Genomic DNA, 14,028 nt, shown 5'->3' on the forward strand with positions numbered 1-14,028 from the left:
ATGTGTTTGATTGCAGACTTTCTGATTTTTCACTCACTGCGCTCAAAACTTTCTCTGTTGTTTATCTGCCTTGAATTATTGTGTTTCCAAAATAAATGCAGTGTTATTACTGAGGCCCCCTGACAGGGTAACACTAACGTAAAATGACTTGCTTGCATATTATTCCTTTTCACTGGCCAATTCTTGCCTTGGTATCTGACACAGACAGTGACAGGGACATGATTGTTTATGCTGATTTTTTTTTTAATCTCCAGGCTCACAGCTTCCCCACAATTTATATTTTCCTCCCTTGCCTATATTTGCTTTTATTTAATAATCTTATTCATGCTGTTTATCATGATGAATCTGAATTTTGAGGGGAAATGTAGGGAAAGGTGTTAAGTTTTTCTATATTTAAAGCAAGGGTACTCCCTTTGTAGGCCAGAACAAGAGGCTGTGTTTTTATGAGCAGGCTATCACATTACAGTACAACATAGATACAGTAAAATGAAAGTAACCACAAGAACAAGCTGAAGGGTGCAGTTTTAGTTCCAACCTATAACGACTTGAGATAGTATTTAACTATGGTGACCAACCGCTACAAAAGGTTAATGTAACTTAATGCGGTGGGAATTTAAGCAATTTTTTCCCTGATATTTTATGTTTTATCACTTATAGATTTCAAATGTAAGAGTCACCAGTGCTGGAAGTGACACATACCCATTTGCCAGCTGGAAAATCCCAATAACAGCAGGAAAAATATTCCAAGGAGCTCAGCACATTTGGGCTGATTCTTGGAGTATGAGTAGAGGAATACTTGCTTGGAGGCACAACAAAACACAGGTAAGAATTAGACTTACTCTGTCAAAATGACGGTGGTGAAGAAATTGTAATTGTATTGTAAGGTGCCTCCGGGTTCCAGCTTGTCCAATGTGGTGATAGAGTTGGCTCAGTCAGTAGAGCATGAGCCTCTTGATTTCAGCATCATGGGTTCCAGCCCCATGTTGGGCCAAACCTCATTGTCCCTTCCAACTCTATGGTTCTTTGATATGAGGGAAAGTAATTCAGATTACTAAATTCCAGATACTAAAATTTAAAGTTGCATGATTGCTTTAGTTGTCCAGATGGGGCCTATGTAATGTATAAAATGCTGCCATTCCCTCTCTTGTGAAGCAGATGAAAAGTGGCCCCATTTTTATAACTAGTAAGTCATATGATATTCCATGCAATTGTTTTCAGGTTATGCACAGGTAAGTGCTATACTGACCTTCTCCTGGTGGAACATCTTCCCACAAGGAAGATGGATGCCGGAAAACCAAAGCGGAAGCTTTTGGCTATTGAAACTTGTTGCTCAGAAAGAAGATGCAAGATGGAAGCCTTGTTGAAATCCCAGAGGGAATGGCTGGAGGGAGACGAAAGGCAGCAGCAGGACTGCCTTCATTGGCATGGTTGGGAGGGTTCAATTGCTCTTTGGCTCCTCCCTTCCATGGACCACAGAGAGAATCAGCAGCAAGGCCTCCAACACCGGCATCAGAGGAAGAAGCAAAGCAGCAAGACTGTGGTTACCAGATTTTTTTCAAGGAATCCGGGGACACTTTTTTTGAGGGGGGGGATTTCATGCTTTATATTAGGAAAGGGTTGTTCAGAATTCTTGACCTTTTTTTAGGGGGGGGACCCCAAAGTTGTCAGTCATGCACCTTGACACAAGGCAGGCGGAGAAGCCCATCTACAACACACAAACACCAAACAAAGAGTTTGGTGGGTGGGGTGGGGGAGAGAGATTGAGTAAAGGCGCTCACTGGTCTTGGGAAAACATGCATTAAAACACACACGCTTCCCATAACCGGGAGACGGCTGAAGCACGAGTGCACTCTCTATGGAGATTTAACTGGCGTGGTGGTGTCTCGTTACCAGAGGTGGACAAACAGCAGACTCGCACACAGCCCTCCTCACAAGAGAGGAGGAGGCGCGGAGGGAGGGAGGCTTCGTCTCCCGAGAATGTTTCAAACCCCACCCCTCACGCCCCAGTGGCGGACTGGCTGGCTGGAACTTTGACATGGCTGGGACCTCCGGTGCTGCTCGCTGCCATGGTGTCCACCATGTTGCCTCCCTGGAAGTCCCCAGGCATGAATCTGGGGACATTAAAATCTGGTGACATTCCGGGGACAGATTTTGTCCGTGGGACAGAATGGTGAATCTGGGAATGTCCCCGGGAACCGGGGACATCTGGTAACCCTAAACAAGACCCCCACTCCACTGACCTTCCTGGGACCAGCTGCCATTTGCATCCTCCTTTCCGTTGGTAGTAGAAGGAGAAAGCACAGATCAAAATTTTATGTGACGTTTGTTTTGTAAGCCGTCTTGAGGACTTTTAAAATCTAAAGGCCAGGCAAAAATACCCCTTACATCCCCAAATGCCTCCATAATCTCATTAGCCAATTCGTCTTGGGCAAGAGTTGCGGCAGATTTGGGGTTTTGTCTCATAACTTCAACAGCTTTCTACATCCAGGGAATATTTCAAAGGATAACCCACAGGCAGTAACCCTATGTCCAATCTAAATGGTTAAACCTACCCCCCCACAGCCCCTCCCATTTCAACAGATGAAACTAAGGGAATGCTTTTATGCTCAGCTTCCAGCTGGCATTTCCATGGAAACAGAGAACTTGATTATCCATTCACTCAGATGAGTTAAAAAATGAATAGCATTCCTATCATAGTAGTAAACGGATGTACATCTTTGGAAAACTGAAGCAAAAAGAGATTCAAGCCTATTTCTCTTTTTTTGTAGACTTTCACAGAGCACACACCTCATATAAGAGCTGTATTCAAGACCTTGATACCAGTTTGGTTAAAAACGAAGGATGTGGTCATTTTTTATATTTTTAAAATGTCTTTTTATTGAAGATATTAAGTGTCTTTGTGTGCACATCACAATATAGCAATTGATGAGGTGCTAAAGCTCTGGGAGCTAGAATCTCCACTGCCTTATGCCATTAGCAGGTAGAGTTTGTAACCAGGGACAGCAAAGATTGTCTTTGATAATTACAAGTTGTCTGATGTAGTCCTGATGATACTGTCCAATACTAGGCTACTTGTTTCAGCTATTGGAATTTGCTGCTCTTGTTAAGTGTGATGGGCACAGGTTGTGTACTACTAGATATTATTCCAATAATAATAATATATAATTTATATCCCACCCATCTGACTGGGTTTCTCCTGTAACTATTCTCCTGTTGAGGTTTTGTATTTTCATTGCTTTCTCAGAGGAGCAAAGACAAACCTCTTGTCACCTTCTAAAGAAAATAGTTATATGGTTTTGATATCTTTTTGTTGTGGCTGTTATAGTAGAAAGAGTTAAACTTCAATGGCTTCAGATGATGTCATCAAGAAGGGACAGCTTTGTTTGGAGGTAGGTTGGTTGCAGTAATGCTCTTGAACAAATTAGATCTGTCTCAGCTCTCCTATGTTGTATCCATGCACTGTGTACACATGTACGTTTATGCTGCACCATCTATACGTGAGCACCTTCAGTTTTATGCATCTGAAGTCTATCTCATTGCTTCCTGTTCGCATTAGTGGGTGCTTCTTGCACTGTGTGTTTTCCTTGCTGCTCAATACTTCCTGACTCTCTGAGTTCACATGAAGCCTGTTTATCTATCTGTGCACACTTTTAATTTTTAAATTGTTTGTGGCCCTGCTTTGTTTTGGCAATTTGCAGATCTGAGTAACTGAAAATTGGTCACATCTCTTTAAGCTAAATAATCATTGCCAGGAAGATGTCTCTCTCCCTCCTATTCAAGCATACTCTATGCCTGTGTGGCTCTTAATGCAGCTGTTTTGTGCTAAAACAATTCTGCAAAAAATAAATAAATCTGTTAATATTTTTTCACAGCATTGTTTCCATTGGACAGATGGAATAAAATGGGAGTACGGTGTGTGGTGATAGCACCCCAAAAATGTCAACACACCCACACAATAACGGTATTTAAGAGCATCCACACGTGGCTAATGTAATTTTACATTGGATATACTTCCTTGCTGGATTATCCCTGGATCAGGAAAATCCAAATTTAATGGAGGGAAAGTGCAGGCTGCCAGGTAGGTGAGGATGATACTATGTGGGTGACACAAAGAGAGGCATAAGCAGCTTCAAATCCACATTGAACTCCCTTGTCGATGAGCCCTTAATAATATTGCAGTGATGAGAATTTTGTGCCCCTAAACAGCCAGCTACCACTCTGTTGTCAACTGGAACTCCTCCATCTTGAGGCAGCCAGCTCCAGCTAATTTAGGGCATCTTAAATGTAGCAATCTGCAGCTTGCTTCAGCTAGAGAGCAATGAGCCAATGTAGCTGCTGCGGAGAACACTGGAAGCAGAAGCCTGCAGGGCACTTTATGGTTCAGTTCAGCTTTAAGCTCTTGGGAAAGAGATTAGCCTGAGGAAACTCTCCGCTATGTTTTGAAGAGCAGAAATGACTCTCTGGGGGGTACACTGGAAGGAGAGAGGAGGGAGGAATCTATGAAAGTGCTTTGTTTTTTCTGACATTTGTTGACAAACATTTTGCTGCACTGACACCTTTAAATAGGGGTGTCTGAATCATCTTTCACAAGCCTTCCTTAAGCAGCTGCTTTCCTGAAGTCTGTAACGGAGCTAAAATTAGCAAAGAGAGCTGTTTTAGGCCTCGTTCAGTCCAGTCACAGGGGTTCTTGATCAAAACATTCCACAACTTATCAGTGCAAATAACTGTTTATGGTTTGAGCTCCTCTTCACTCTCCTTCCAACCTCTATTGCCCTGCCCCCTAAATTAATAACTTCCCATACATCTCCACACCTCCCAAAAGTTCTTCTTTGGTATTTTCATATCAGTGACAGCCATTTCAACCAAATGTTCCAATTCCATCTTGTTTTCTCCTACAGTGGCTTCAAGTTACAAGAAATGAGATTCCAGCTAAACTTCAGGAAGAATCGTCAGACAGTAAGAGCTGTTCGACAGACTCCCACAAGAGGTGGTGGATTCTCTTTCCTTGGAGATTTTTAAGCAAAGGTTGAACGGCTATCTGCCATGTATGATCTAGTTGAGATTCCTGTATTGCAGGGAGTTGGACTAGACTAGACAATCCATGGGGTCCCTTCCAGCTCTACAATTCTGTGATTCTATGGTTTGTAGACAATCCTCATCCTACCAGTCTACTTGTTCCGTAGCTTTAATCCTGATCTCAAAGCTGCCATACCCAGTATGGACGCCCCCACATCTCTTACATCTTCAGACAGACACAACCTACCCCTGAGCAGTGCCTCATGATTTGCTAGATTGAAATTTGAAAAAAAAAAAGAAGAAACCAGGGAACAATCTCATGCTTTGCATTAAAAAATAAGGCTCTGAAATAAGGGGAAATATTTTAAAATATATTCCTAAAAGTAATGAGCAGGCACAACTAGCCTAACTTGGAGAATAAGCCTCAGGAAAAAGAGTTATTTGAAAGATTCAGGATGAAGCTAGTTTTTTGTGAGGGATTCCAAACATGAATATGTGTGTCTTTGTGAGTGTGCTGAGGAGAGAAGGTTTGCAGAGGAGAGACAGAGGAGACTTTGTGCGTGGTGTTGGCTCTGACACAGCTCAGCCTGTTCACTCTCTCTGTTTTTCATTTCTGCCTTCACAGGAACATGCAGTGGCTCCTCATCCCCACCATCCTTATAATCACTTATGCTCAACAGGTAAGTTTTCTAGAAAAAAATCCTCGCCAGAACAAAGGCTGAAACTTTTGTTTTGCTTCTTAAGCAAGTGAAATTAACTTAAGGGAATAAATTGTTTGTGCATAATATTGAGTTGTTCCTACTTGTGGGTGATTCTTTTTTCTTTTTACATAATTTGCAATTCCAACACATGCTACTTGATTGGATTATTATGGCATTATGCTTTTATAAAATTCTTAGAGCGTTTTTTTTGGGAGTCTCTAGAAATTTTTATAAATTATTTCTGCTACTATGTTTAAAGCAAACATACCCCCCCCCCCTGTTTAGGTCCCTGTTGTCTTTCATGGTACAGTCTGCTTGAGTTACAAATAAATTGCTTTTAGAAAACTGCTTTAATTTTATTAACTAAATGTAGTCATTTTTCATCGACCAATACAAATGACCCAAATTACATGGAAATGGGATTTGTAGAGTACACAAGCAGTTTCTTCCCCATCCCCATTTCTGTATCTAGTTATTTTCCATAGTTTTATCTTTCTTCCTAGCCATAAAGTCTTTTAGGACTGATTATCTCCTTTTCACCTAGTTAAAAAAATAACATTGCAAGGTTACGATTGATTCCTATCACAAGTATTTTGTTCAATAGTACCTTTGCTGCAAGAGATTGCTACACAATTTTCAGTTCTGTACTGCACTGTTTTCACTTGGTGGGAATTGGTTAATCGGTCCTAAAAGGCTTTATGGATAGATAGAAAGAAAGATAAAACTGTGAAAATCAACTTGATACTGAAAAAGGGGATTTTTAAAAAACTTGCCTTGTATTTTGATATACTCTGTTTTATAATGTTGATTATCATTTTGATATTTTGCATTAATTGCTTTTATGTTTATGTTAGCTGCTTTGGGATTCTCTTGGGAAGGAAAGGCAGGTTATAAGTAATCAGTGAAATGAGGATAGCAGAACTGTTCAATATTAGCTGTACACCTTTTCCAGGATGGTTAACAGATAATTTTAGAGTAGAGCAGAACTAGTTTTTCTAAAGATTACAGAAGTTTGCACTTTGGGGAGTAGAGTGGGAAAAACTAATATTTCTGTGTATGGAGCATGGTCCCCTGAAAGATCCCTGCAGCTTGTTTTGTAGGAGTGCCAATCTGCTGAATATGCATGTATGCATGTGCTGTTTTTAAAAGAAATCCTTTGCTAGCAGGCCTTCATTTTCTTTCCTCTCACTGGATATTATTGAGGCTCTTCCAGCTATGTGCCCACTGCCCAGTTCTCAAATATTTGACTTGTGTGCTGTATGCACTGCCATTGGACGCAAGAATTTACAGATGCTCCCTTGCGCCTCCAGAATAGCATATCCCAAGTAAGTTGCTCATGCTCCTGAGTAACGTAAAGTACACAAATAGTGTCATCGGTTAGTGGCACGGTGCTGCACCTGTGAACGTTTGCACAGGAAAGGAAAGAAAGGTTATGAAACCATTTCCAGCCTCCTCTCCCCAATGCTAAGAGGAAGCTCAGGGCCCCTGGGCTGGATTAGAATAAGGTTACCAGATTTTTTTTCAATGAATCTGGGGATACTTTTCAACTTCCTACTAAATAGATGGATTTTGTCAGGGGACTGATTTGTAAATCCGGGGACTGTCCCCGGGAAACGGGGACATCTGGGAACTTTAGATTGGGACCACAGTGGGGACACGCAAAGAAAGGGTGAAAGTCCTCTACCCCCATGCCAGGGTCCTGATCCAAACCAGGGCCTTCCAATGCTTGTCGTTCACTTTTAAGATGTGATCTACAATTGCTAACTGTGTGAACAGTTTCAGGTTTAGTTGGTCCTAAACTACACCTGGCAATTGAAGCAGGAAGCTGGCTAAACACTGTTAGCCAAGCCCCACATCGAATGCTGTTGTTGTAAGGATACTAAGATTGCATCATAGCCCTGAGGATATTTATAGTTGTATAGTTTCTGTGTCACTGTTCCATCTGGGTACAGTGCCATTTACTTGGCTCGATGGAGATGTGTGTGTGCATGTGTACATGGCGTGTATGTAGATACCTCTGACTTTTGCCTAGCTAGAATGTAGACTGCTGTACAAAGGGAGGCAGTCATACCTGACCAGACTGAATACATGCTCGACAAAGGCATTATAGAATTTTCTTTTAAAATGTTTAGGGGTACTCTCATTTTGACTCAAGAAAATCACCATTTTATAGTTCAGTTTGGGAAAAATAAATACAGTAAATGGCCAAAAATACAAAGATTCACAAAATGTTTAAGGGTATGCGTCCCCTGCATCCCCCCAGAAAAAAGCACTGCATTATGGGACAGTGTTAAACAAGATTTTCTTTACAAGGGAAAATATTTTGTTGTTGTATTGTACATAATTGTAGCTTGCCACAATCTCTTGAGCAAAGGGGAAATAAATATGAATAACAGCAGTGTGTTTGTGTGTATACACACACACACATTTGCCATTTTTGTTGGACGTTTTCCAGCTCTCAGGTAAGTCCACCTATATGAAAGCTTTCTTGCAGGGTGCAAACCAACAGGCAGAAGCAAGGAAAGCCTGGAGAAGAATCTGCAGAGGTTCATCAACGCAGAGAGCTATGCCATTGGCCCTGCAGATGCCCAGTGGTACCAACCTGCAGTCCCGGGGTGAGCCTGGTGAAGGATGGCTGCGGATGCTGCAAGATGTGTGCCAAGCAATCAGGGGAAACATGTAACGAAGCTGAGGTCTGTGACCCCCACAAGGGGCTATACTGCGACTACTCTGCAGATAAGCCTAGGTATGAAAATGGAGTATGTGCATGTAAGTCCCTCATTTTTTTCTATTTTCTATCACGTGTATCGTTTGGGAATAGGAATAAAATGTAACACCATGACTTCCATTGCGTTCTTCAGTTTCACACCCATTTTCTTTCAAAGGAGATGCAACCCTAAATGATAATTAAAAAATGTATTTTCTTGATGTCAATGGGCCTTAAATTTTTAAGAAATCTATTATTGCTGGTGTTTAACAATTTGGAAATTATATCTCTAAATTGGACTCTGCTAACCGTTAGGAACTCAGGCACCCACAGAGAGCTTTGGAAAGGAATCTTGTGGCGTTGCCCTTTTATAGAAGATTTTTGGGAAACAGCAAATAAAATAATGGTTGTAGCAACTGTGATATTATATCCTGCTGTCATAGTCAATGGTTATACTACAGTAGGTGCAAAATCTTAAGCAGTCTGAATTGTGGATTTTTAATAGTCAGTAAATTTATATATGCAAAATAAGTATATTTGAATACTCCAAAGGACCCATAAAAGCTAAACTCTACTGTTATTAACAAATGTCACCTAGGAAATCTTACTTTCCATTTGTCTAGGACAGACCTCTTGCAGGGATCCACATAGGTTTACTTGGTTCTTTTCCTTCACTATTCCCAGATATGATAGCAGTAGGTTGTGAGCTCAATGGGGTGCACTATGTCAATGGCCACGACTTCCAGCCCACTCCTCTTTACAAATGTCTGTGTGTGAACGGTGCAATTGGATGTACACCTGTCTTCATCTCAAAGCCAGCACCTAATGAATGTGCAGCACCAAAGAGCAGAAAGAAATCTGGACAATCCAAATGTGTTTCAGGACAGCAGGAGCAGCAGTCAACCAGTTACAGATTAATGTCAGGTAGGCAAGGCTAGACTGATATCTTCTTCATGATAGATTTATTTTTTTAAAGAGGTGTTTCCTTATTATTTGAGGCAGATAAAGTTATTTGTATTTCCCTTTTTTAAATAGGTAACAGAAACTTCTGGTACTTGTATGGCAGCTTTATAATTGAATTTATAATTGTTAGATTGGGGTAGAGTAGGTGCTTGTCTCTTCTTGTAGGTCACTGTTATGTTCCGGGGAGGATTGGGAAACCTTTGTGTCAAGAGCGTCAGAGGTAATCTTTTGGGGGCTCTATGCCAGAGCCACAACTTTAGTGCTGCCACTCCTTTTTCTCTCTTTATGCCCCTTTGTCTCTCTCCCCTCTCCACCCCATAAGCTGCCAGAAAGAATGGGAACAACTTGCTTTGGGAGGACTGTCCCCCCCTCCTTCCATGACTCCATTTGTTTGAGCTTTCTCCATTCTTCCCTCTATCACCCCAACCGCATGAAGTTACACCGAGGGCCACATGCAGGACCCAGAATGGATGGACTTCCAGATTTTTCAGCTACATTATCAATATAGTCAGAAGTACAGAAGCCAACCTAGGGGTCCAAAACAATATGACTCCTGTAACATAGAAAAGCTTTTCAGAACATATCAACACGCATCGGATGTAGAACATGCCCTGTAATGTTGCTTGCAAGATATTAGGGCAAGACTAGCCAGCAACTAGAGAAAGTTGAAAAAGGCAGATTAGACAAAACAAACAGTTGCAATCTTACTTCTGTGAAAATGCTGAGAACCTCCAAAACAATCCAAGCAGCTTATGATTTATACACTATTAATGCATGGCTTGCATGCTCTCACAATTAATTTTGAAAACTAAGGGTTTTTTCCTTCCGTATCTTGCCGAACAAGCTTAATTTTAATATTTTACTATCTTTCCGTCTTTCTGCATGCACTGCCCTAGTTAACAAATCCCTGTTGTAAAAGCAATGAAATTATTTTATGTACAACAAATATATATATATAAACCCACAGCTTTGTAACCTTGCTTTATTTATTTCAGATCTGTGCCAGGCTTTTAAATTTGCTTCCTGCGCTGTGATTTTTAAGCTGCTGCTGCTTACTTCCCAGGTACCCTCATATATCTGCTCTGTCCTCTTGAACTGTGCACATTTCAAATCTGGTCAGTCATCCTGTAGAACTCCCATCATCAGGATTTGCTATGTGGAGATTGTAAAAAGCAGGTTTAAGATCTATAGCTATTAATGCTCCGACTCTTTGGAATGTGGGGATAAAAGCCCTCAACCCCAAACCTCTTAAAGAAAACTAATTTGATACAGAACTTTCAGCATATGTATGTTGATAAAGCCTGGCTTTAACAAGGGGTATTTCACTTTAACACAGGTATTTCACATAGCCAGCCTATTTTGTAAGAGCTCTATCAGGAAAATGTCTTGCTTTCTAGGGCAGACTTGAGAGTCATTGCATTAAGAAACAAACAAGCAGCATTACCAAGATATAAAATCAAATCTTTGGAGACTGAGGTGCAAAATTCCTCTAAAAGTTAATTGAACTTGTGGCAGCTATTTCTTAAAATCTAAACCCAATTTCTGTAATTTAAGCAAGTAAAATCCAAAAGGTGATCCTGGTAACCGGGCATGCTTAATTCTCATGTTCCATGCTATTTTTGGGTTGCCTTAGTAGAACTGATCTGAATTAAATGGCTTAAAAATATTTGGCTCAAGATGCAATATAATTCTGTCTTCTAGCTTTCAGAAGTGTGCCGCTTGTTTTAAAGAAGAAGTGCCTGGTTCAAGCAACTCCTTGGACACCTTGTTCCCGAACCTGTGGCATGGGAATATCTGACAGAGTGACCAATGAAAACAGTAAATGTGAAATAAGGAAGGAAAAGAGACTGTGCTACATTCAACCATGCCAAGCAAAATTTCCAAAGAGCATAAAGGTAAAGCACATTTCAGAACACAATTTCCTCTTTAGGCTGAAAGTATTACTGGTAACTGCTAGATGTATGCTTTTTTAAATAACCATGGGCTGGTGGGGAGAGAAGGTATGGTCTTGCTGTTCAATTGTGGATTTGAAAATTAGGGAGACAGGAATAACAGATCATTTCATAGAAACTTGTGGAATGTTTTCTACATTGCTCATATGGCACATAACTACCAATAGAGAATTATTGGGCCCTTCTTTGCACTACTGGTCTTCAAAGGAGATTCTTTCATCCACCCTATTCATTTAAAGCAGAATAATTATACCACTTAAAATATTAATTGCTTTCCTCCAATGAATCCTGGGAACTGTAGTATATTCAGGGTACTGGGAGTGGTTAATAGACTCACTATTCCCCACAGCGCTACAATTCCAAGAGTGATTTAACAGTCAATCTCTTCCCAGCACACACTGTGAATTGCAGCTATTGAGGGGGACTAGAGGTCCCTAGGAGCTCTTAGAACCCTGAACAAACTACAGAATCCAGGATTTCTTTGGGGGAAAGCCATGGCTATTTAAAGTGGAATCATGCTGCTTTTAATATATACTGTAGTGCAGTGTATAATCCATGTCTATTAGCACTGGTGCTTGCTGACTGCATCCCCCAGTTGTCACATTTATATTAGCCCAAATCAGGTGTCCAGAAAGTCAGGTGGTAAAGTGCTGGGATAACTCTCACAGGTCACTGATTAAATTTCCCACTCAATTAGTGGTCTTGAAGGTGCCAGGATAGCGAACCTGCAGGAGTTAACTGTGTAGAACAAAGTTATCAGCATTGCACAAAAAAACAAGCAATGCTAAACTTATATTTTAAATTTGCGTGCACTGTAAGTGGCTAAAAACATGGCCTCAACACTGCTACTTCAATATGCATGTAATAAACTTCACTTTGAACATAATAGCAAGATTTTACTTTTATTTATATTTCAAGATACCTAAAGGAAAAACATGCCGACCTACATTCCAGCTTGCCAAGGCAGAGAAACTAGTATTTTCTGGATGCACAAGTACACAAAGATATAGACCAACCTTTTGTGGAATCTGCCTGGACAAGAGATGTTGCATACCCAACAAATCTGTAATGATTACAGTGCAGTTTGACTGTCCAAAGGAAGGCTCCTTTAAGTGGAAGTTGATGTGGATTACATCTTGTGTTTGTCAGAAGACATGCAATGATCCAGGAAACATATTTTCTGAACTCAAACTCTTGTAAGTGGTAATGTAAGTGGCAACCCAGGAAAGAAAATGGTCAAATGTTCCCATGAAAAGTTGCTCATGCATCACCACTGACAGGTAGCTGTGTTTTAAATTATAGGTTTTAAATGAATCCACACATCAATCCTTTCACCCAAGACAGAGTTTGCCCCTAATGTGTTTTATTTTGAAAAGCAGAAAGTGTGGCTATTTAAATTCAGGTAAATACTGTAGCTACAAAGCATTTTCTTAAATATTTTAAAATGCAATACTTAGATAATTTATGTGGAAGGGGTATACCAATCCCATAGAAAAATAGGTTTTCATGCATAAAAATCGAATCAAATTAGTTACCTATACACAACTGATTCATATGGATGTTTGCCCAAAGATGCACGTACACAAGCTGCACCCCAACATCCAAGTGCTCAATCCCTGATCATCTCCACAGTGAACAGGTCTGCAAGGGACCTCATAAAGCCTGCATGAGATGTTCAGCTGAACATGAGTGGAAGCTCCCTGAAGCTCTTCCCTGTTCAATGCAGGTATGATTAGGAATTGAATGAGTATGCAATGCATGGGCATTGTGTGCACACCCCTTCACTTTTCTCTAAATTTGCGCACAAGCAATATTTCAAAGCTGTAAAGTGAACAGTATCAGACTGCGTGTAAAAAATAAGAATTCAAAACCCATAAAATCATTTATCCAAATAGTTTGTATACATGTGCATAGTGTTAACTTGTGATTAAGAAGAACTCAATGGAGTTTACATCTGAATAGAAACATATAGGATTGTACTGCACCTTTGTGAAAATGTGGTGGGGTGCAATTTGTCACCCAAACCAGCTAGTGATGGGTACATAAACTTCAACACATGCATCTCCTCAGATAGATCAGGGTGACAGAGGGAGTCAACACAAAACAAGGATTTGGGCATTTATTTATGATTATTTATGAGATCTATAAAGCATGATTGTATGTATCAAATTACATATTTCTTGATGATCGATAGCATAATGAAACACCTTTATGTTTACTGGAACCAAATCATAGTTTTCTAGACAGGCAATTTTATATGGAACAGTCTTTGATATTGATCTTCCAGGTTAGTGTTTTCCTTTTCTCTTCCACAAAAACAAAACAAAACAGCCAAGCAATTTAGCAGCCTTTCTGTACGCCTCTTAAAAATATTGTATCAGAGCCTGCAAATCAGTAAGAATGCTCACCTTGTGAACTGGAGGATAGAATCTTCTTGTATGCCGTTTCACGGATAACTGTGTTATTTAAAGTTAACGTGCTTGCATGGAAAATCTCTATAACATAATTTTTTCTACAACATAAGGTTCAGAAGTATGTACTGAGTTTACAGTAGTAGATATATCGGGTCTTGTATTGCTGTTTAGAGCTAGTAATGTTATGTTGTTAAACTACAGTTGGTGCGCTAGACTAGTTGATAACCAGATGTATAACAGTTTGGGGAAGGTAGTAGACAAGGATTCACAAGGAC

The 14,028-nt window shown here is 40.3% G+C and overlaps 1 protein-coding gene across 1 annotated transcript; it reads left to right on the plus strand.

The window, feature by feature from the left end:
• The first annotated feature begins 3,187 nt into the window (after positions 1 to 3,187).
• CCN6 (cellular communication network factor 6) lies at positions 3,188 to 13,644 on the plus strand. Its single transcript, XM_083731559.1, has 6 exons — positions 3,188 to 3,389; positions 5,642 to 5,696; positions 8,201 to 8,486; positions 9,109 to 9,348; positions 11,089 to 11,282; positions 12,258 to 13,644. Exons 1-6 carry the CDS (start codon positions 3,355 to 3,357, stop codon positions 12,537 to 12,539), a joined length of 1,092 nt encoding a protein of 363 aa, XP_083587685.1. The 5' UTR covers positions 3,188 to 3,354; the 3' UTR covers positions 12,540 to 13,644.
• Positions 13,645 to 14,028: the final 384 nt, after the last annotated feature.

The sequence above is a fragment of the Podarcis gaigeae genome (genome assembly GCF_964106915.1).
Source record: "Podarcis gaigeae genome assembly, chromosome: 3".
In the NCBI taxonomy this organism is placed as follows: Eukaryota; Metazoa; Chordata; class Lepidosauria; order Squamata; family Lacertidae; genus Podarcis; species Podarcis gaigeae.

Bases quoted from the DNA above. Each gene is read 5' to 3' on its own strand.
- CCN6 (XM_083731559.1), top strand. From the start codon at position 3,355: ATGATGTCATCAAGAAGGGACAGCTTTGTTTGGAG. The intron at 5,697-8,200 runs GTAAGTTTTCTA...CCTATATGAAAG, and splicing joins TAATCACTTATGCTCAACAG to CTTTCTTGCAGGGTGCAAAC. The intron at 11,283-12,257 runs GTAAAGCACATT...TTATATTTCAAG, and splicing joins AATTTCCAAAGAGCATAAAG to ATACCTAAAGGAAAAACATG.